General features: G+C 30.2%; 3 protein-coding genes across 3 annotated transcripts; 2 read left to right on the top strand and 1 right to left on the bottom strand.

Moving 5' to 3' along the window:
- Nucleotides 1-471: 471 nt before the first annotated feature.
- On the bottom strand, nt 472-3,504 carry LOC145745938 (uncharacterized). Its single transcript, XM_082564118.1, has 8 exons — nt 3,454-3,504; nt 2,828-3,082; nt 2,640-2,750; nt 2,389-2,571; nt 1,597-2,296; nt 1,303-1,535; nt 1,022-1,212; nt 472-910 (listed from the first exon to the last, which is right to left on the bottom strand). The coding sequence occupies exons 1-8, from the start codon at nt 3,502-3,504 to the stop codon at nt 472-474; spliced, it is 2,163 nt and encodes a 720-aa protein (XP_082420244.1).
- Nucleotides 3,505-9,859: 6,355 nt separating this feature from the next.
- LOC145744775 (cilia- and flagella-associated protein 58-like) lies at nt 9,860-17,202 on the top strand. The gene is made up of 17 exons (XM_082562717.1): nt 9,860-10,002; nt 11,176-11,329; nt 11,566-11,738; nt 12,039-12,195; nt 12,337-12,531; nt 12,786-12,923; nt 13,052-13,211; nt 13,422-13,516; nt 13,676-13,855; nt 14,080-14,241; nt 14,452-14,598; nt 14,726-14,866; nt 15,178-15,401; nt 15,621-15,774; nt 16,069-16,251; nt 16,379-16,512; nt 16,962-17,202. The coding sequence occupies exons 1-17, from the start codon at nt 9,899-9,901 to the stop codon at nt 17,080-17,082; spliced, it is 2,622 nt and encodes an 873-aa protein (XP_082418843.1). The 5' UTR covers nt 9,860-9,898; the 3' UTR covers nt 17,083-17,202.
- Nucleotides 17,203-20,071: 2,869 nt separating this feature from the next.
- Nucleotides 20,072-21,538, top strand: LOC145745779 (spastin-like). The gene has a single exon (XM_082563939.1). It carries the CDS (start codon nt 20,117-20,119, stop codon nt 21,536-21,538), a length of 1,422 nt encoding a protein of 473 aa, XP_082420065.1. The 5' UTR covers nt 20,072-20,116.
- Nucleotides 21,539-21,762: the final 224 nt, after the last annotated feature.

Genomic DNA, 21,762 nt, shown 5'->3' on the forward strand with positions numbered 1-21,762 from the left:
TTTACAGCAAGCAACACCCAGTAAGCTCCAGATCTATTCCAGGGAACAAAAATGTATTTTTTACCAACCAAAGGGATGTCGGTTCACAGCCTTTTTATAGATGGCCTTTTCCCCAAGGTCATAGCTACTGAGGAGTCAACAAACAATACGTGACTATACTCTTTGCTTAACCACCAACGGTAACTATTTATTATTTCATCATACAGCCAACCTTCGGTAAAGCCCAAGTCATAATTCTTTAAAACATGTAATTCTTCTGTAGAAAGAAGGGGTTCTAAAGACTTAATATTTACTAGTGAAATATTATGAGGACCATTTTTTAAAGTGTTTTTTAACAAGCCATATTTTTTCAGTGTTTTGATTGAAGGAGTAATTTTATTCTCTTTATCTACTGACTTGCTTATATGACATTTTATTATTTTGTTTTTAAAACAAGGTTTTTTAGGAGGCGGAATTTGAAAATCAGTTCCATCATCGTGAAACTGGGATCCTTTCGGTAACAACGAAGTTACTCGGTACAGATTGCGCATTGAATCTGCATGTTTGCCATGTCTTGACAGAAATTTGTGAATTCAAATACCACGAAGGAAGACTGTCCCAGGACACTGTTGTGTATTTTTTTAACACAGCAAACATATGTTTGCATGGTAAAAAGTGTTTTTTAAAGTCCATACAAGTACATCTAGGAACAGAATGAAATATTATTTCATAGACAGTATTTGGAGACATGCTTTTAACAAAATAATTGTCTCCTATGTTAGTAACTGATTCCTTTACAACATCTGCAGCTGAGGTTATGTTACGCATACATTGTTTGATAATTTTGTGTGGTCTGTTTCGCAAATAGTTTGGAACAAAATCATTGTACTGTCTATAACTATTTGAAGCTGTGAGATTTTCATGTCTGTACCTAAACAAAAAATTTTTTGTGACCAATAGGACAACAAAACTCTTTGCAATCTTATCAACTAACAAGGTTAAGTAGACATGTAAAAAACATCAACACAAAACAGTAACCAACCTTTCATAGTTTGCCGGCAAAAATGATTGATGCAAAATTGTAATAACGCCAGATAAAGACTTATCTGTGCGAAATCGTACATAGCCATCTTTCAAGGTTCTATTTTGCCTTTCAACACCATTGTTCGTGTTAAGAGGAATATACAACTTTCCTACCCGGTATAGCTTTACCCACCGCTTTTTTAATTTTAAAATATATAATTGAAAAAATACATTGCTGTCAAAATTTTGTTACCAGGAGAAATTTAATAAACAATAAAAAAAAAACTCTTTAGCCGGCTCCCAAGTATTGTTGAAGTAATTTTGAAGCCTTTGATTTTTCTCCCATACTTCACTACAATGTAAATTGTTTATGGCAGCAATAAGCATAATTTCTGTATCTGCTGAAGCAATTGAGCGTAAGAGAGTCAATATAGCTTGTTGACCTTCTTTATCACCAACGCTGTTTTCATGTTTTTTAACCCACCGTCCCCAGGCTTGTTCTCGATGAAAGTCACAAATAAGGACGCGGCAATCTTATTGTTAGTTGTAAATATTGTTAATTTATTCAATAATCGCAATGCTTACATTACATACCTTTAAAGACATTTTCTATTGCATTGATTTCAGCATCACACTTGTCTGTCATAAAAAATGAAGGCCGCCAATTGGGACACCATTTTTGCAAAACCTTTAAAGCTTCTTCGATGTCATCCGCTGCTTCGTTTTGAATTATAAATGACCCAACAACCTGATAGTTGACGTTAGTCTTCACACAAAGAAAAAATAAAGGAAGGGCATATTTTGATGTTTTATAGGTAGCATCTAGAAGGCAGATTTCCTGACCATATCGTTCAAGCAATCGCTTTTGCCACGAAAATTGATGCACAAACAAAAGAGATTTCCTACACCTGATAGAAGGCGTGGTTTTGTCACAGTTGGTATCCTGCACTTTAGGACATTTCTTTTCACAGGCAACATACGGTCGATAAAATATATTGTCATTGGTCTTATAAGATTTTTTCCACTTATCAATTAAACACTGCACATTAGTTTGGTCAAATTTTGAAAGTTTTCTGTTAACAAAAGCATTATAAAAATGATTTGTTAAATCTTTAGTTGTTGGGAAAAACCTTCGATTTGTTAAATCTGGCAATTCTACGCCTGCATGAAGGTCATGCTTTACATACAATTGAATTGCTCTTTTAAGCTCTTTTATGTTACTGACACCGTCATCAACAAGATTGCCAATTTTAGCAACAATTCGTTTATCTACCATTTGCTGATGTCCAGATTCCTTGAAAACAATCAAAAATATAGTATTTATATAAAATAAAATCCTTAAAATTATTTTAATTATCTAAACCTAAACATAGCCAAAAAAACTACCTTCCCAACAAGATGCCCAACGTGCTCATCATTTGAGGGAAACTCTATTTTAAAAAGCACTATGCTTTTAATTTGTAATTGTGAGTTTAATTTTTTTTTTATTTCTGTGCTAGCAAGTCTTCTTTTATATTCAAGTTGGTCCGTTGAAAGTTTTAGGTCATTTTCCTTTTCATCTGGACCAATCTAAATGTATTTAAAATTAGTAAAAACCTAATGTATGTAAAAATATTTTTAACGTTATGTCTGTTAACCTTAAACTCTGGAAAGTGCATAACTTTACTTATGTAGAGTTTAGCAGGACAGTTAGTTTTTTTGGTTCCCTGCAAGCACATGTAGGTTTTTTTCACAAAGTGATCAGCCAACTGAAAAATGATCAGATTTAAAAAATATTAATTTGCAATGCACAAAGCCCTAAAATATATATACTTTTTTTTAGTACCTGGGGATTGATAAAGTATCTTTTTTGATTTTTGGCTTTATTTCGATCTTTTGCATGCTGACACTCCATTACAATATTATGCAAATATATAAACGGCATGTCGTTATGGTTCCAGTAAATCCTAACTTTTTTCCATTTACTTTCATGTTGTACGCTTGCAGCACATTTACGATCACTTAGTTTAAACAATTTTGAGGTGGTAGAAATTTCAAAGTGTGAAACTTCGTTATTTGCCTCCTCTAAAGTTTCTACAAACTGTTGAAATAAAATAAATATATATATAACTTTAACAAAACTTAAGAAATTTAAGTTGTTTGTAAATAAGTAAACAGCATCTAACACTAGGAACACAATCATAAAAACCTGATGTTAGGAATAAGGATTTTTAACGTTTAATTTCTAAAAAATTACAAAACTAAATTTTGGTGTAATAACACAGCAAAGTTAAAAAATTTTAGGTCTAAAACTGTTAAAAAATAACATCGTTTTTAAATAACTAAACAAAGGTATTGTTTATATGTTGTTAACATTAAGTTTGTTTTAACAAAATAAAATTTTAGTGAACCATGTTGACATTATGTTAAAGATTAAGTTTTAAAAAAACTATAATAAAAGTCTAAACTTACGATTGTAGGTACCCCAATAGTTGGTTTTACATCACAGGCAATCGCAGACATCCTCGTAGTAGCTTCTGTATTCTCTTCAAAATTTAAAAAAATAACTTTATGAAGTAATAATAAAATTTTAAAATAACGACAAAACAGTTCTAATTCAACCTTTTCAAACTTTTAAAATACAGTAAAAAGCCTAATTTTTTAAATTTTAAACCAAACTCTACAGATTATTAGCTTAGATTTATAAAAATAAAACGGTACAACCAAATAAAATTAATGGAACTTAAATAATAGGAGTTTTATTCGTATTTATAGGCTAAAACTGCAGATTAGTAAAAAAACGTAAATTTAGTCCTAAAAAGGACTGTTTGATAAAACAAGTTTTAAAACAAAATGCAAGAATGGTGGTTTCTCGTTTCTATTAACTAAATAAAGATTAAACAATCTGCAAAACAAGATACCAAATAATTTAATTTGCCCATAGTTTTAATTTTAAATATAACAATCAAGCCTACATTACTTTTTAAATTTTTTGATACATAACAATAAAGCCTACATTAACCAGCTTTCTTATGCCAAAAGACAAAGACGACTTTTTTAAATTTTTTGATACATAACAATAAAGCCTACATTAACCAGCTTTCTTATGCCAAAAGACAAAGACGATTTTTTGAAATTTTTTGAAAAATTATTGGCGGTAAAAATTATCACGTGAGAAATAGGTGCTGTTACGTAACACTACTGCTTATCGCATAACAGTAACCACCATTGTTGACGTAATTCCAATCAGACCCACGACATTCAGAGTATAGGTCAAAGTATTTACCCGAAAAATGTAAATAAATATAGTCGTCAGATCTAGTTTGGGGCTAAAATAGTTACAATTGTAACCCAAATTATGTATTTTTTAAACTTTACACAAAATTTAACGCTTTAAGAATTTAATTTCAAAACAAATGGTATGTGTTTAATAATTATTATTCGGAAATTAATTAAATTAGGCCGGTTCACGCGATTTAGGCTAAATATTGGCCCGTGCCCTAGCCTACAAAAAAAGATGTAAAAGTTAGTTAACAAACTAACTAGACTGCTCGACAGGTATACAATTTTGTTTGTTTAATATGAAAATAAAATTTTTAAAGGCTTTTTAATTAAATATTTTAAAGATCTTACTAACGATTATTTAAATATGCCCGCGCATCATTGTTGTATCCCCGGCTGTTCTTGGAACTACCGAAAAACTTATCCTTCGAGAAGTTTATTTTCAATCAAACGCCCTGATTTTGGGAAAAACCGTGAGGAAATCGAGCACAGACAACTTTTAACTAAAGTTGTTTTGTCAATGCGGGATGCCGAGAAAGGCGACAACATAAAAGATATGCTAAAGAGAAAAATAAATATCGTGATCAATTTTTTTTTTAATTTTATTTAAAATCATAAGATTTTCCAACAAAATATTGTTTACTAGAGCTTCGATTTGTGAAACACATTTTAAAACCGAAGACGTTATTGTTTTCAAAAACTGTAAAAAGCTAAAGGTTGGTGCAATACCATGCAAAGAATTGCCAAAATTAACTTCGTTAAATACAACTTCATCACTAAGAAACCCAGCTGAAAGGGTTTACAAAAATGCCATACGACACAAAACAGTTAATGATTTGAAAAAGGCGGCGAAATCTTTATCAAAAAAGCGTAAGTATGAAATAACGTCACTATAAGTTTACATTTTGAATCCAAGACTTCAAATTTATAAAAAAATGGATTTTTTGCATTTCTGAAAACGAATTTATATCAGAATATCATGAAAAAAACGTACTGGTGTCAAAAATTAGGTACTTTTTTCAATACATTTTTCTTAAAAAAATTAAGGCAAATAGAAATATTTTTTTAACTTTTAATCCAATTGACTAGGGTTGTGTTTTCTTGCTGTCCCGAAATTACTATATCTCAAGTGTTTTATTGGGGCTGGGTTTTATAAAGACGTGATTTGCCCAATCCAGCGATAGATACATTTTGCAGTATTCTAAGTGAGTTTATCATTACTTTAGTTAATTTGTTGTTTTCTTGATTAAATAAAATATTATTTTAGATTACTTCCAAAAATTTGAAATTTTGCGAAGGAATTGGAAAATGGTATCTATGTACCCCAATAAAAACAATTTAAAAGAACACCCAATACCCAAGTGGAGTGGAAATAAAATCATTTTAAAAAATATATTTCGAACGAAAGAATGCAATATTGTTGATATAGTTTTTATCACATTCATTAAAATTAACTTTAAAAATGTTTACCACTAGGAACTAATTAATTTTTATATTTGTTTTAATTTTTATATATTTATTAAGATGAAGGTGAATACAATAAGGAGGGGGAGTTTGTATGCGATAATTGCAATTCATATTTAGAACAAAATGAAAATATAGTTATTAACGACAATTCTCAAGAAGACCAAGTAAGTTTTTGCAAATAAAACTTTATTTTTTTGCAACATCAAATAAATTACGTAGTTTTAAAATTTAGCAAATAATTGCGCCTACTTTGAATATATTTAAATGCATTACTTTTTAACTGACCAAATATTTTTTTTAAGAATCATCGTGAAGAAAATCCTTGGCTTGGTATGTTTAAGTCAGCTCAATCGGACAATATTAAACGTTGTCCGCAAGGTAGACGATATCCACCGGATTTATAAGATGGGCAATAGAATTGTATTGTAGATCACCTCGTGCTTACGACCATGTAGGAGATAGTCAAGCTATTCTTTTGCAATCGCCGAGCATTCTTCGGGATTACAGGTACAGATTTAATTCTTTTAACATGTTTAGCGTTTACAACTTCTAAATTTATTTTTTTAAGAATTTGCATATCACCTTCGCCTGGGATTAACATTAACGTAATAAAAGAGATTGAACGGGTTATGGCTACCTATGCTACCTTACCAGCATACATCACCCTTGATGAAATGAAAAGTAAATTATTTTTTTTTGATTTTACACAGAATTTTGTCTTATGATATACAATATATATATTTTAGTAAGAGAGAATTTGATTTTACGAGTAGGAAAATTAATCGGTTTTGTAGATTTTGGAACTATTGACAAAAGTCAATGTGAACTAACGACTCACATTTTAGGTAATATGTTTTTAATGTATATTTTTGTTGTTGTCTTGATTTATTAAATTATTATCTAATTTTTTTAGTTGTATATTTGAAATCGGTAAAAAAAGAGGTTTCGTTGCCTATAGCATGGTATCCAACCAAAACAACCCCGCCATATAAATTGGCGTTTGTATTCTGGAGAAACGTTAAAAATTCACGCTGTGGTTGCTGATGGTTTTCCTGCATTCACCATTTGTTGCGAAAAATCCGTTTCGACTAAATCGACCTATCTATTTACTTTCTGATACTTCTCGTTTATTAAAGGTTAAAAAGGCGCTTTAGCTTTATGTATGGACATTTTCTTTAATATTAACTAAATACACTTTTTAGACAGCCAGAAATGCGCTTTACGCTTCTAAGCCCACAGGAAGTCTTTTTTTAAATAGAAATGGAAAAACAATATTCTGGACTGACATTTTAAATTTATACAACCAAGAAAAAGCTATGGCAATACTTCACCGAACACCACTTAGAGCAGCTCACATTCAGCTTAATCCTTTTTTAAAAGTATAAAAAAATTTTAAAATATTTTAGATTTTTTTAAAAATTATTTCTTATATTAGATGAAAGTTAATTTGGCAAGGAAAACGTTGAGTTGGAAGGTTGGACAGTGTTTAACAGAAAATAAAAGTGCAGAGGGAACTGCTTTGTATGTATTACTTTTTGCAAAGTACGTAAATTTCTTCAAAATTTTGTTTATTGTCCTTAGGCCATAGCAATTTATTTGGTTAAATTAAAATTAAGGTGGTTTGATATTGTAAATTGCGGACCAAGATCTCCCATAAGATCAATTACTGATTACCGTATCACTTGGTTAAAAGACGAGTTTCTAGAAGAGTTATTAAAATGGAAGGTAAAAAAATATCTTGTTATTAGTAAAATTTTTATTCATATGCCTTTGACTTTGCTATATTTGCTTTAACAATTTTTTAGAATGACACAGAACAAAACCATAGAAATGAAAAAAAAGATTGTTACCCCGACCTACTTTGGAAGGTCTAATTTTTACGTCCAGGAATCTTATTGAACTATGTAAAAGAATGCTTTCCGAATTCGATTTCGTTTGTTTAAATACATTTTCACAAGATGTTCTCGAAGCTTTTTTTGGAAATTTGGTCAGTTTACACGTTTGCATGTTGTTTATTTGTAAAATCGCAAAAAATAGTTAATTAACAAACAATATATATAAACATTTAGAGGGGATTGGGAAGAAGATCGACAAATCCAGATGTGGGGCAAGTGGCCTATGGAATAAATCACGTTATACAAAGAAAAATTATTAAAAAAATTAAAGGATCCAATACAATCTTTGGCAATAAAAACTCCTGGATCAAACTTTGTAATGAACCAATCATTAAAAGAAAAAAAAGCATTTAATTAGAAAAAATTTTGGGTAAAATTGATTTAATAAATTTATATGCATTTTTCTTTAAGCTTACAGTTTGTCGAGTTGATCAACAGTTTGTCGAGTTGATTTTTCGAATTTTATTTCGAAAAGTTTTTTTGGAAAACCAAAGGGTAAAACTTTCATGTACGTAATTATTTAATAATTTAAAATTTCTCTTATATTTTTTTTATTTTTAAAATTATTTTTTGCCACTAATTCATCCAAGAACGTGAAAAAATACGGATCCGATAAGATTTTTTGCGTTGGAAGAGAAAAATCAATTTCTTTGGGTTTTTTACTTGCTTCTTCAAGTATTTAAAAATACCGGGGTTGCAAAAGTACAATAAATTCTTGCAATGGATACTGTAGGACACCTATTTTAACTTCCATTATTTTTATTACAGTCGAACTGGTTGATGACGTAAAAAGGCATATGCCAGGTTCCAGTTTTGTAAATTTTTTAAGTGCCTTTTTTATCACATAACCCCCTATATATGTTATGATTTCTTTTTCTAACTTGTTAATAGTTATATTTTGTTGATTTTGGTCGATTTTAGTCGGCTGAGATATATATTCCAAAACATCTAACAATTTAATACAGGCATCACTTTTTTGTAAACTTTTAATGAACAATTCTGTTGCGAATTCACTATAACTTGGAAACTGTTTTATCACGATTTCTGGGTTACAGCCGTTTGTTTGAAAATCTTCAACCAGTTTATTTACTATCTTTTCACCCTTTTTACTTAACTTAAAGTCATCTAGTTTTAAATTGCGATCAGCGACAGACAAAAAACTAGTGGCTTCCTCATCGAAATCTGTAAAAAGAAGTTTCACACACAACTCTTCTGAAATATTTTCCATCTACCTGCTGTCTCTAGGTGCGCTAATCTAGCATCTAGGGAAATAACAAGGCGCACTAACATGTAATTTCATTAATTTCCAAATAATAATTATTAAACACATACCATTTGTTTTGAAATTAAATTCTTAAAGCGTTAAATTTTGTGTAAAGTTTAAAAAATACATAATTTGGGTTACAATTGTAACTATTTTAGCCCCAAACTAGATCTGACGACTATATTTATTTACATTTTTCGCCTAGGCGATAGTCATGTGATGCAGATCCATTGAGGCGTAGCGGAGACAATGGAATGAAAGAGTCGGCAATTATTAGTTTATCTATGTATAAACATTATTACTTTTGGCATGTTTTAAATCATTAAATTGATTTTGTCATTTTTGCCGTCGCATTGTTGTAATATTAGTTGTATATCATATTTATTATTAACTTTTATTGATGCGCGAAAAAACCAAAAAAAAAAAAATATTACACAAGAATAAAGGCCTGTTCACACGACAAGCTTGCGTTGCGTTGCGCTGCGTTGCGTTACGTAACTTTACGAGTTCTAGGGATTAACAAATACAAAATATCTAGTAAAAGTATACCGCTTACGAAATCTTGCGTAAATTTCGCTTCGGCTACAAAACTTTACGAAATCTCACGTAACCTACGCAAACTTTCGTACGTGTGAACTACTCTGTTCATTTTAAATGGTTGCGAAATCTTACACTACGTTACGTTGCGTTGCGTATGCCGTGTGAACGGGCCTTTAAAGCAAACGACCGAGGGTACGTCACGTCACGCCGAGGGTACGTCACGTCTTTTTGAATTTATGTAGTTTTTAGTTCGAAGTGATATTTTTTAAAACTATTTTTACATTTTTTAAATTTATTAATTATGAGAAAATGGTATATTTTTATGCCGCAGGCGCTCCAAGAATAAATAATTTTAATAATAAAATTTAGTTGGAATCATTGTTGCTATAGCAACATTTATAAAATCATATTTGTCAATTTAGATTTTTGAACTGAAGGTAAAAAATTATTTTGTATTTAAAGTTTAAAAATGTCGTTGGATAAACCTGCTTTTGAGGAGGATGCTTTTCAAGCATTAGAAAAAGATTTTCAAGATGTTGTTGGGGAACTTATGGGCGACAAAACGTTGGAAAGGTAATACATAACAATAGTTACAATGAATTGTGATATCACGTATTTTGCGAAATGGTCTTTCTAAACGATATTTAAAGAAAATAGATCATTAATTAATCATTTTTTACACTGAGGAATGTGCATAAATATGTCTTTAGTTATTGCCCGTGTTAATGTATATAAATTTATATACTAAAACACAAAGAATAAAACGTTTATAGAGTTGCCAGAAGATTTGTCCTGCAAAAAAACGGCGGGGAGTCGGCGATGAAATTCCCGTGTATAAAGTCAGCTTAAGACCATATTTTACCGATATTCAAAATAAAATTTGACAAAAAGTAAAATACATAAAAAAAAGTTATAAGTTGTTAAGATAAATATATGTTAGTTTTTAGAATATTAATTTTTTTTAAATTGTTATCTTAAAAATGTATTTTTAAAACGTATTGTACTTTTTTATTTTAAATATCGGAAAAATATGGTCTTACGCTGACACTAAACCCGGGCTTTACATTGCAGACTCCTCGCAGTTAAGTAAAAAATTTCGCAGGCCGAAAGCGATTAGTCGTAAAATTCTAAAGGCTAAAAGCACTTGTCTTTAATCCGTTTTAAAAAAAGGTTTTTGAAACAAAAATTTAAAAAAAAATAAATATTACAAAAACCAACATATGTCATTAACGTAACAACCAATAAAAACTTTTATATATACGGTACTTTATGCAAAATTTTATTTTGAATATCGGTAAAATATGGTCGTACGCTGACTTTATACACGGGAATTTTACCGCCGACTCCCCGCCGTTTTTTTTTCGACTTCCCGCATTTTTTTGCAGGCCGAACCTTCTGGCCGAAGCTTCTCACGGCCGAAGCTTCTAGCAACCTATTACATCATTAGTATATTTCTATAATTTCCAATGTTACTTATTTGCACTCTAAATTTTGTGCAAAACAACTTTAAAGCCAATTTTACTTTTTTATTCCAATTTTACTTTCTGGTTTGAAAAAACATGTCTGGATAGTTTCTTTTTAATTTATTTCTTTAGTGTTGGGTTTAAATTGTGATCACCACTCCTGTATGTAAAATGTAAATAAAAAACAACTAAATTTTTACCTATTTTAACTGAGCGTGTAACTCTAGCAATTATATAAAAAAAAAATGAATTTTTAGATATGTTTGTCAATATCTGTTTTTAGATTCCGAATTGAATATGAAAAACTTCACAAAGCATTAAAAAAGTCTCATGAAAGTGAAAAAAGGTTAATGAGCAAATGCCGAGAACTTAATTCGGAAATTGTAACGAATTCTTCCAAAGTTTCCCAAGCTCTAAAACTTTCCCAAGATGACCAGGTTTTAATTAAATTTTTTATTTTTTATGTCTAGTTTAATTTATTTGTTCTCTAAAGCTCTTAAAACCCATTCAAACTATCTTCTAATAAATTTACCAGCTTTATAGTAGCGTTTAAATACTTTTAATTAATCTTGACAAAAGCTTACAATATTAAACAAAGCAAGTCAAATTTAAAGTTTAGTATTTTCCAAAGTTTCTTTTAACACGTGCAAAAATTGTTTTTTTTTGTTATCAGGCCACTATTCTCCAACTTAAACAAGAACTGGAAAAGGCTTGGAAGATGGTGGATGCTGCAACAGAGAGAGAAACGCGAGCTCGTGAAACAATTCAGAGTTTAAAACTTGAGATTGCTAACCTTACTAAGCTTGTTGAACAAGGGGCTGGTCTGTCAATGGGGCAAGAGCACAGGTTTATTTTTTTAAATTTTTATTTTGGATTTTAGTTAGTTTACAATTTTGAATGACTTTGTCTTTTTTTAATTATTTAAAATTTTTGACATTATTTTATAAAATATTTGGAATAATATGTAATTTCACTAAAAAATTTTATGTAAGGTAAATGTATAAATAAAATTGTAAATGTATAAATAAAATTGTTTCGTTTTTTAAGTTTAAAAAATTGCTAAGTAATATCAATATTAAATTACAAAATAAGTATTTAAAGAGTTTAATCATAACTATTTTGTATTTTCTTAAATATTGTCCGTAGCGTGAATGAGTTGTTAAGGATTAAGGAAGATGTAACGAAAGAAAGAGATGAGCTTCTTACTGAAATTGTCTCCATGCGGGAAAAGCACACTGCTGCCACTGCTGCTCAGCAAAAGGCTGAGTCCGATCGAGAACAAGCAGAAGTTAAAATTGTTGAGGTAGAATTTCATTACTACAACTTATATGCCCAATGTTAAAGTGAAAAAATTAAAAAAATACATAATTTTTTTAATGTTAGATAATTATAGATGTAACAAGTAATTTTTTTTTATTTGCAATACTAAAATTTTTTTTATAAGCTTCAACAAGACATTCAGATGAAACAAAATGAAGTTCAGAGAGAAACAAGAAAAAAAGAAAAGATGGAAAGAGAGCTTTCATCTGAAAAAAAAGAGCTGGAGAGCAGAGCTGGAGAAATTAAGGGACTTCAGAGTCAACTTCAAAGATCAAAAGATGATAACGCTAGATTGGAGCAACAGCTAAAGGAACAACGAGTAGGATCATTTTTTAAATACAAAAAATTTAAATTTTTTACTTCATTTCTATTGCCACCTTGTTTTTTTTTGCCAAAAACAAAGCATGGGGTAGACTTTAAGATTATATTGTCATTTCAAAATAAACATTCATTTTTTAAGAACTTTATCATTATGTGTGTATTTACTTTAATATAAGTGTTTGTAGAGCAGAAAAGTTTTATTTATGATATAGATTTAAATTTGAACTTCTAAGAACTGGATTAAATTATTAGATTTTGCATGAAAAAGCAGTGAGAGATATGGATTTGTTGAATGCTCGGCTTACAAAACTTCAACAAGATTACCAGAACCAAATTGATGCAGCAGACAACCTTGCTAATGATAATCAAAGCAAGAATGCCGACCTCAAGGTTAACGTATTTTATTTGTCGTTTTTTATATGTCTTTTATATAACTATTACATATTAATTATTTTGGGTCATTTTTAAAATTTTGCATTTTTTTTTACAAAACTAAAATAAAAGTTAATTTTATTTAGGCTCGAGAGGATGAGATTAATCAGATGAAACAGGACACAACTCGTCTTACCAAGATGCGGGAAGCAATCCAGAGAAGGTTGCAACTTGTAGAGGAGAGCAAAGCCGAGGTGGAAGCTCAAAAAGAGACTTTAAGGGGACAAATAAGTGGATTAGAAAGAGGTAAAATTCAAAACCTTTTTTTTATAGAAGATCATTAACTTTTTTGTAATGTTATTTTATTAAAAAGTAAAAAATATTGTATTTGGAAAATATTTAAAGGGTTCAAAACAGAATTTATTCATAATAAGCTATAAAATTAATTTGCAAACACTCTTTTGTAAGTTTTCATGATACATTTGAACTGTGAAATTATTTACATTATTTTCATAGAGGTTGACGCAATGAGAAAACAAGCAGAAGTTGATCGCAAAACAATGGATGAACTTGTCCGTGAACGAGACATACTCAACAAAAATTGTCTTAAGGTAAACTTAGATACTTGTTTAAATTTTTTATTTAAATAAGGTTAACATAACAGAAGGTGTTAAAAAATATTTTTTCTAGTTTGTTTTATAAATAATGGATGAAATTGCATCTTTGGAAGATTAATGGTTAATTTAACTTTATTAATATATTTTTTCAAGGCTGCAAATGCAACTCAAAAACAATTTAACTTGGTTCGTCTTCATGAACAATCAAAGAAAAACTTAGAGCAAGAGATCCAAAACTATAAGGACGAGGCAACAAAACAGAGAAAAATTATTTATCAGCTCGAGAAGGAGAGAGATCGATACATAAATGAGGCATCTGACCTCACTCAAAAGGTAGGAAGTTTTTAGGTAAAATATAGACGTCATGGGGTAATAAAAACAGTAGGCATAAATGAACAATTACCAACAAAAATGGCATAAGTGAACTTCAAAGTAATCATAAGTCAAATGAAAGCTAAAATGTAATCAAATTACTTAGTAGGTGCAAAAACTAGAAAAATTTACTAATAAAACCAAACAATGTGTTACAAAATATAATTGTAATAATAATTTTTTAGGTCCTGCAACACATGGAAGAGGTCAAAGTAAGAGAGATGCAGATCTTCGACTATAAAAAAAAGATTGCTGAGTCAGAAACTAAGCTAAAACAACAACAAAATTTGTATGAAGCTGTCAGATCTGATCGCAACTTGTACAGCAAAAACTTGATTGAAGCACAAGTATAAACTTAATTTACTGTTTTTTTAGCTGAAGTTAATGTTAATTCGTGATAAGATAATTGGTTTTTACTTAAGTTATTAAGATTTATTTAGAAATAAAAAAATTCTAGAAAGTTGTTCTCAAAAAATTCAAGTTACAAAATAAGTTAAAATTTTGTTATATGTTACTATTCAAAAACAAATATATATAAAATTTAAATTTCATATTAGGATGAGATCACAGAGATGAAGAGAAAGTTGAAGATAATGAATCATCAGATTGATCAACTTAAGGAAGAGATTACAACTAAGGAGGCAGCTCTTGTTAAAGTTAACCTTGACCACACAAGGGTTGAAAAAGAAAAGGAGGCACTTAAGGTAATGATACTGGTCATGGAAATTTAGTTCATGAAAGTTATCTTATGATAAGCCTTTGAATTTAGCCAAATATATTCAAAATAAATAATCAAAACTTTAATGCACGTTAATACTTTTATTTGTTTAGACCGAGCTTCAAAGAATGAAGCAGCAAGCATCCGAAAGTAAAACTCAGTTAGAGCAAATGGAAAAGGAGGTTGCAAAACTTCAACAAGTAATAAGGGAATCAGATGCTGAAAGAAAGAGACAAATGAAAGAGTTGGACCAGGTTTGTAAACCAAAATATTTGACATCTAATAAAAAACTGTGTTGTTATATTAAATTTTTTAAAATAAAGATTTGCAGCGATACTACCTTAGGTGAGCACCAAACTGTTAGTCTTTTATTTGGTATTTAACGCAGTTAACTTTTGCATTAAAATTTAACTTTTAAATCAATATCGATTCTATTAACTTTTGTTATATTGGGATTTTGTTAATTCAAGTTCGTTGATTTTATTTTTTTATAAATAAACTGAAGTATTGAACGTTTTGTCCTACCACCAGTGTTTTTTTAGGTTTAGATGTTGTTTTTTTGTAGGTTATCAGTGAGAGAGACATTCTTGGTACTCAGTTGGTCAGGCGTAATGATGAATTAGCTCTACTTTACGAAAAGATCAAAATTCAACAATCCACACTGAACAAAGGTGAAATTCAATATCGACAAAGATTGGAAGATATTAGAATTTTAAAGTTGGAGATTAAAAAGTTAAGGAGGGAGAAAACCACCTTAACTAAAAGTGTGGCAAGTGTGGAAGACCTAAGGTAAGTTGGAAAAACCTTTTTAACTCAGGCTAATTTTTAATTTACTGGCAGATAATAATGTTATGCATTCCAAATTGGTAAATATATTACGACAATTCTTTTTAACTAGTTTGTATAGTATAAAAAATAATGATACTAAAAAGCAATGTCAAAATGTTATTTTTTATTGGGTATACGCCTTTTTTAAAATTTAATATTGATTTTATATATTTTTTACAGGAGAGAAGTGTACCATACTCAGCGAGAGCTTCTTCGTGAGCGTACAAGATGTAAGGCTTTAGAGGAAGAGCTTGAAAATCCAATGAACATTCATCGTTGGAGAAAATTAGAGGGATCAGATCCGAGTGCTTATGAGATGATTCAGAAAGTTCAGGTTAAATTAAATTTTCGATTTTAAATCAAAGCTAAATCATGTGAACGTAAAATGCACGTTTGCAATGTTTTTTGTTCTAGATTTAATTTTTTGCTGACAACAACCTCTTTTATTTTTAGGGCGGTTAGGTAAACTACATAACTTTAAGTGTACATGTTAGTAAGAAGTAGTTAGGTTAAAACCTATTTAGTAGAAAGCTCATTCTACTACTACGATAAATACTTTATTACTAAGATAAACTAAACCAGAACTGTATTAAGGACATAATAATATTTTACTTTTTAATTGTTTTAGGCTCTCCAAAAAAGGTTAATCCAGAAAACCGAGGAAGTTGTGGACAAGGAGCTCCTTATCCAAGAAAAAGAAAAGCTGTACATGGAACTAAAACACATTCTTGCAAGACAACCTGGTCCAGAAGTTGCAGAACAATTAAGAATATATCAGGAAACATTGAGAGGAAAAACTAAACAAATGAAGGTAGTGTTAAATAATTGCTTAAAAATGATTGAATTTGAAATATTCAGTACACAAATGTTTTATATGTTATCGTAATATGCATTGTAAACATTTACAATTAATACCTCATTAAAAAAATTTTAAACAGAGACTTGCATCAGAGCTAAATATGTATGAATCCCAATCTGCAGAGTACAAATATGAAATTGAAAGATTAGCTCGCGAGCTTCAAGATGTAAAGAAAAAATATTTCTTACACAAGAAAAAAGAACAACAACAAAAGTAAAATGATTTTGTTTTAGAATGTCTTCATAATTTATTTGGGATAAGCCTCTAAAGCAATTTTCAAAAATATTTTAGCTAGGGATTTTATTCGGTTGGGTCAGACAATTAAGTAAGGCTGGTTTCTATAGAAAAAGTGTTGTTTTTTTTTATATATGTTTATTTTAAATTTTTTTTATTTTTGTTTTATGCATAAATAATAGTAACCACTTTGGTAAAAACACCAAACTTTGGGCTGGATCTGGTATGTTAATCTAGTGTGAAGGTACCTTGAGTTAACTTTTCGACTTGTATGATTATTTGAAAAATCTTAGTTAAAACTTCCTTAGTTAAAATATTTGGTATTTTATTGTCGTAATTAAAAATTTGTGTTTTGCGTTGGTTAAGGGATAAAATTAAGCTTTAGGACCATCTAACAAAAAAATTCAGTTGTGTTTATTTCAAAACAGGGAACGTGAACGGGCAATAGCACAAGCCGGGGCTCCTACTATTCAGCCGCAACGAACAGATGGACCGCGTTTTACAGGAGGGGGATTCAATTTGAAATCACCACAAAAAGCTGTTGCATAATTATTAAAATTTTCAAGTATTCAAAGTAAACTTTGTACTAAAGTAAAACACTAGAAAAAAAATTAAATTAGCATTATATTTTATATTTGTATGTTTTTATGCATTTTTATGCACAATAAACCTATTAAGTAAAGACTGTGTTACCAAGAAGTTTAAAGTGAAATATAAGTGGCAGTCAATCCTAATTAAATGACAAACATTAGTAACTTTCCTTTAGTTTTATTGTATTTTTAGATATTAAAATTTTAAACAAATTTGCGCACAATAGTATGACAATATTTGTATATTGCAAAATTTATTGGTTTAAAATTGTGGTATTTTTTATTGGCTACTAGTAATGTAATCAGGATTTATTTTAATATCGCAAAAAATGGTTTTGTATGGTAATACCAATGTACTCCCAACTAATTATATATATTTTTTTATATATCTTTATCCTCGATGTGGGAAGGTCTAATGGACGACCTAAACATAGAGTAACAACTGTTACCCCAACCCAGTCTCCAGTAGCCTGTGACAGTTTGGAATATTATAGATTATAATTGCCCGATATAGTTATGATGCTGATTAAGTGCTGGCCTTTATATCGTCATACCTGAGAGCAAAAAAAATTCCACAGATTATTTATTATGCAAATATTATAATTATTATCTTAAACAGTAAAAGTTAACTCTTAAATCGAAGTAACGCTATTAAAACCGTGAAGTCTCCTATTCCGTATTGAGGATAAAAAAATACGAAAAAGTTTAAACAATTTGCTTTTCACAATCCGTTTTTTAACATATTTAAAGGCCAATGGCTTTTTGCAGCTCTATGTAACTAATTTGGGGACGCGGAATTTGAGGGAATGAAAAATGAAGGAACGGAAAATGAAGGAACCGGAAAATGAAGGAACGGAAAATGAAGGAACCGGAAAATGAAGGAACGGAAAATGAAGGAACCAGAAAATAAAGGAACGGAAATTGGAGGAAAGTGAAAAAGGGAGAGGCGGAATCTTAAAAAAATAAAACGCGGAAATTCCGTTGACTATTTATTTGTATTTAAGTCAATATTATTTTAGAAATAAACGGGCATTTTATAGAAGAGGGTTAGGGTATGCTGGGGTAATAAAAATTAACTCATTATCGCTCATCAGTTCTTGAATAAATAACAGTAATCCTAAATAAACACTCAATGGTATTTCCGTGTTTTAGTATTTAAGATTCCGCCCTCTCCTTTTTTGCTTTCCTTCATTTTCCGGTTCCTTCATTTTCCGTTTCCTTCATTTTCCGTTCCTTCATTTTCCGGTTCCTTCATTTTCCGTTCCTTCAACTTTCATTCCCTCATTTTCAGTCGACCCACCAATTTAATATAAAGCTGTATGCTAATGAGGTTATGACGTACGTATTGTGTTTCTCATCACGTGATCATAAGACATCTTAAGACAGGAGGAGGAATGTCCGTATGTTATGAAATGTAGTTATTAAAACGCTTTCAAACACTTAAATGTACGACGCCTGTTTATACCAGGCGGACGATGCTAATAGAGCTCTAAAAAAGCAACTAATGTAAAAGCCTTTTAAGTTAGGTCGTTCAAAGTTTATCAAGTATAGTCGAGCTGTTGGTAACCAGACACTTCGGTCCCCGGACACCTCGGCCAAGACACTTCGGCCAAAAAATTCTTTCGCATTTTAATTTCCGCGAAAAATTTTATTTTCGCGTATTTATATACAGTTTTTTAGACGGCATTTGAATTAAAATAAGCAGTAAATTAATAATTTCTTTAAAGAATAATGTGCAAGAACATGTCATCTTTCTTTTCCCGTGTCAATTTTTTAATTTTACAAACTAAAACCTATAAAAAAATAATTTTGAAAGCGCTCGCTTTTAGGTGACACAAGATAAAGCATTATGATATCAAGCACTTGTCTTTAATTCATTTTAAAATTAGTTTTTAAAACAAAAATCTTAAAAAAAAAATATTCTAAAAACTAACATATATGTCATTAATGTAACAACCAATTAAAACTTTTAATATACTCTACTTTTTGCAAAATTTTATTTTAAATATCGGTATAATATGGTCTTACATTGACTTTATACACAGGAATTTCGTGGCCGACTCCCCGCCGTTTTTTTGCTGGCCGAACCTTCTCACAGCTGAATCTTCTGGCCCCCCTACATTTAAACCCTTCAAGCGATCATATTAAGTTTATGTACTTTACTGCAGTATGAATGAAGTATTTACCCAATGGGCTGGGGGATGATGCTGAATTGACTTTAAAGGCCAAGAGATGATGCGAAATCAACTATAAAGCGCAAGAGAAGATTAGGGAAGGATAAAAAAAATTAGCTCTTTTCGCATTAAGCAATTTTTTGTTAACATTTATATACGGCCTTGGTATTTCTCGCACCCAGCAACTTCCCGCATCCCATATTTTAGTACTACCTCAATATGCTGATATGGTACATAATTTGTAAAACCACAAAATAAGTAATATGTATATAACTTTCATTAGAAAAATATTCAGTAAAAAAATTATTAATATGTAATTTTCTTAAAATATTGTTTTAAAAAAACGACTGAAAAAATTATTCATTTATTTATAGTTTTTTTTATTTTTTAATACTATCTGATAAACTGTCCATGAACACTCGGTAATGAAATTTCTTGCAGTAATTAAAATGCGAAAGCCCCACTGTTTAAAAAAAGTCTTGCGCAACTCTATATTACCATAGCTTGTCCTAATACAATCTATAGTAAAAATTTAGGCAATACAGTTTAATTGCCTAATGAAATAGGCGCTAAACTAAGGCATTTGCATTTTTAAATCCCTGTGTTTTTTTTTGAATGAATTGTGTTCATAAAATGTATCTTTTTAGGTATTATAATTTATATTTTTTGCAATAAAAATTGGTTAATTTTCCACACTTAATAGAAAGTAATCATGTTGAATAAAAATATACTAATTTTTTTATTGCATAATATTTTCATCTTTTTTAGTAAATATTTTGTTGATTTTATAATGTAGACTGATTTAAACTAAACACGAAAATGTCTGTATCGGAACCTCAAGAAACCTTGTATCAACAAGTTAAAGGTTATCATAAGTCTTCGTTTGAGTTTATATCAAAAGCTTTGTTAGCAGATGAAAACTCAGATGGCAATAAAGATGAAGCTGTGCTCTATTACACTAAAGGAATATCAGTTCTGGAGCGGGGCATTGGGATTAAGACTCTGGGAGCATCAACAGAAGATAAAGAGAAAATGATTCGACTTCAAACAAAAATGAAAGCAAATTTAAAAATGTCAAAAGAGCGGCTTCAAGTTTTAGCTAAAAATGATGTCTTCACAAGGGTATCAAGCCCGATTCTGAAACCTAAAGTGAAAAATGAAGTCAAAAGAAAACCATGGAACTCAAGCACAAATGGACACTTAAACCATAGTCCTGCTAGAAATACTTCATCTTCATCCTCTGGATTAAACTCCAATATTTTTCCAAAGAAAGCAATTAGCGCCGATAAATATCATAACAATACAGATGGAAAAAGAGTTTTAAATAAAGCAATAAAATCAATTCCTAAGGAACTTGCGACTCGAATAATGGATACTGCATTAGATCCTAGCACAAACTCTGTAACATTTCAAGATATAGCTGGACAACAAGCAGCAAAACAAGCACTTAAAGAAATTGTTATTTTACCAGCTCTTCGTCCTGATTTGTTTTCAGGATTGCGTTCACCAGCAAAAGGCCTTTTACTTTTTGGCCCTCCTGGCAATGGTAAAACTTTGCTTGCAAAGGCAGTGGCGACAGAAGCGAAATCTGTATTTTTTAACATCAGTGCAGCAGCCCTGACATCCAAATGGGTCGGTGAAAGTGAAAAAATGGTTAAAGCATTGTTTGCTGTTGCAAGAGAAGTACAGCCCAGCATTATCTTTATTGATGAGATTGATTCTTTGTTAAGGGAACGGCAAGAAAATGAAAGTGACTCAACAAGAAAATTACAGACCGAATTTCTACTTCAGTTCGACGGTGTGGGAACAAATTCAAATGATAAGATTTTGGTCATGGGTGCAACTAATCGACCTCATGAGTTAGATGATGCTGCACTGCGAAGGTTTCCAAAGAGAATTTACATAAAATTACCAGATGAAAACACAAGGGCTGAACTTTTAAACATGCTGCTTTCTAAACATAATTGTCCCTTAAAAGGCAATGAAATACAACGACTAGCAAAAATGTGCAATGATTATTCATTTAGTGACTTAACTGATTTAGCCAAGGACGCCGCTCTTGGGCCAATAAGAGATATACCAACCGATCAGTTTCAGACAATTGATGCTACTAAAATGCGTAAAATAAAGCTACAGGATTTTGTAAAATCAATAAAACGAATTCGACCAAGTGTTTCACATGAGCTATTGCATACATATGAGCGATGGAATAATGACTATGGTGATATGTCTGGAATATAAATAAGAGAATTCTTTAAAGAATTTGCCTTTTATTCAATGCATTAAAAACAGTAAAACTATAAACATAATTCAGATTTTGTTCTAGTTTTTTGACAATGTATGGTAAATAAAGGGAAAATATTTTTTTGTTTTTTATTCTATAATGCACTTACTCATGTAGAGAACAAAATAAAAAATGGTATTGGCCACTATATAATACTTGTTGTAAAAATAAAATTAATAAC

This window comes from Corella eumyota, chromosome 3 (genome assembly GCF_963082875.1).
Source record: "Corella eumyota chromosome 3, kaCorEumy4.1, whole genome shotgun sequence".
NCBI classification, from domain to species: Eukaryota; Metazoa; Chordata; class Ascidiacea; order Phlebobranchia; family Corellidae; genus Corella; species Corella eumyota.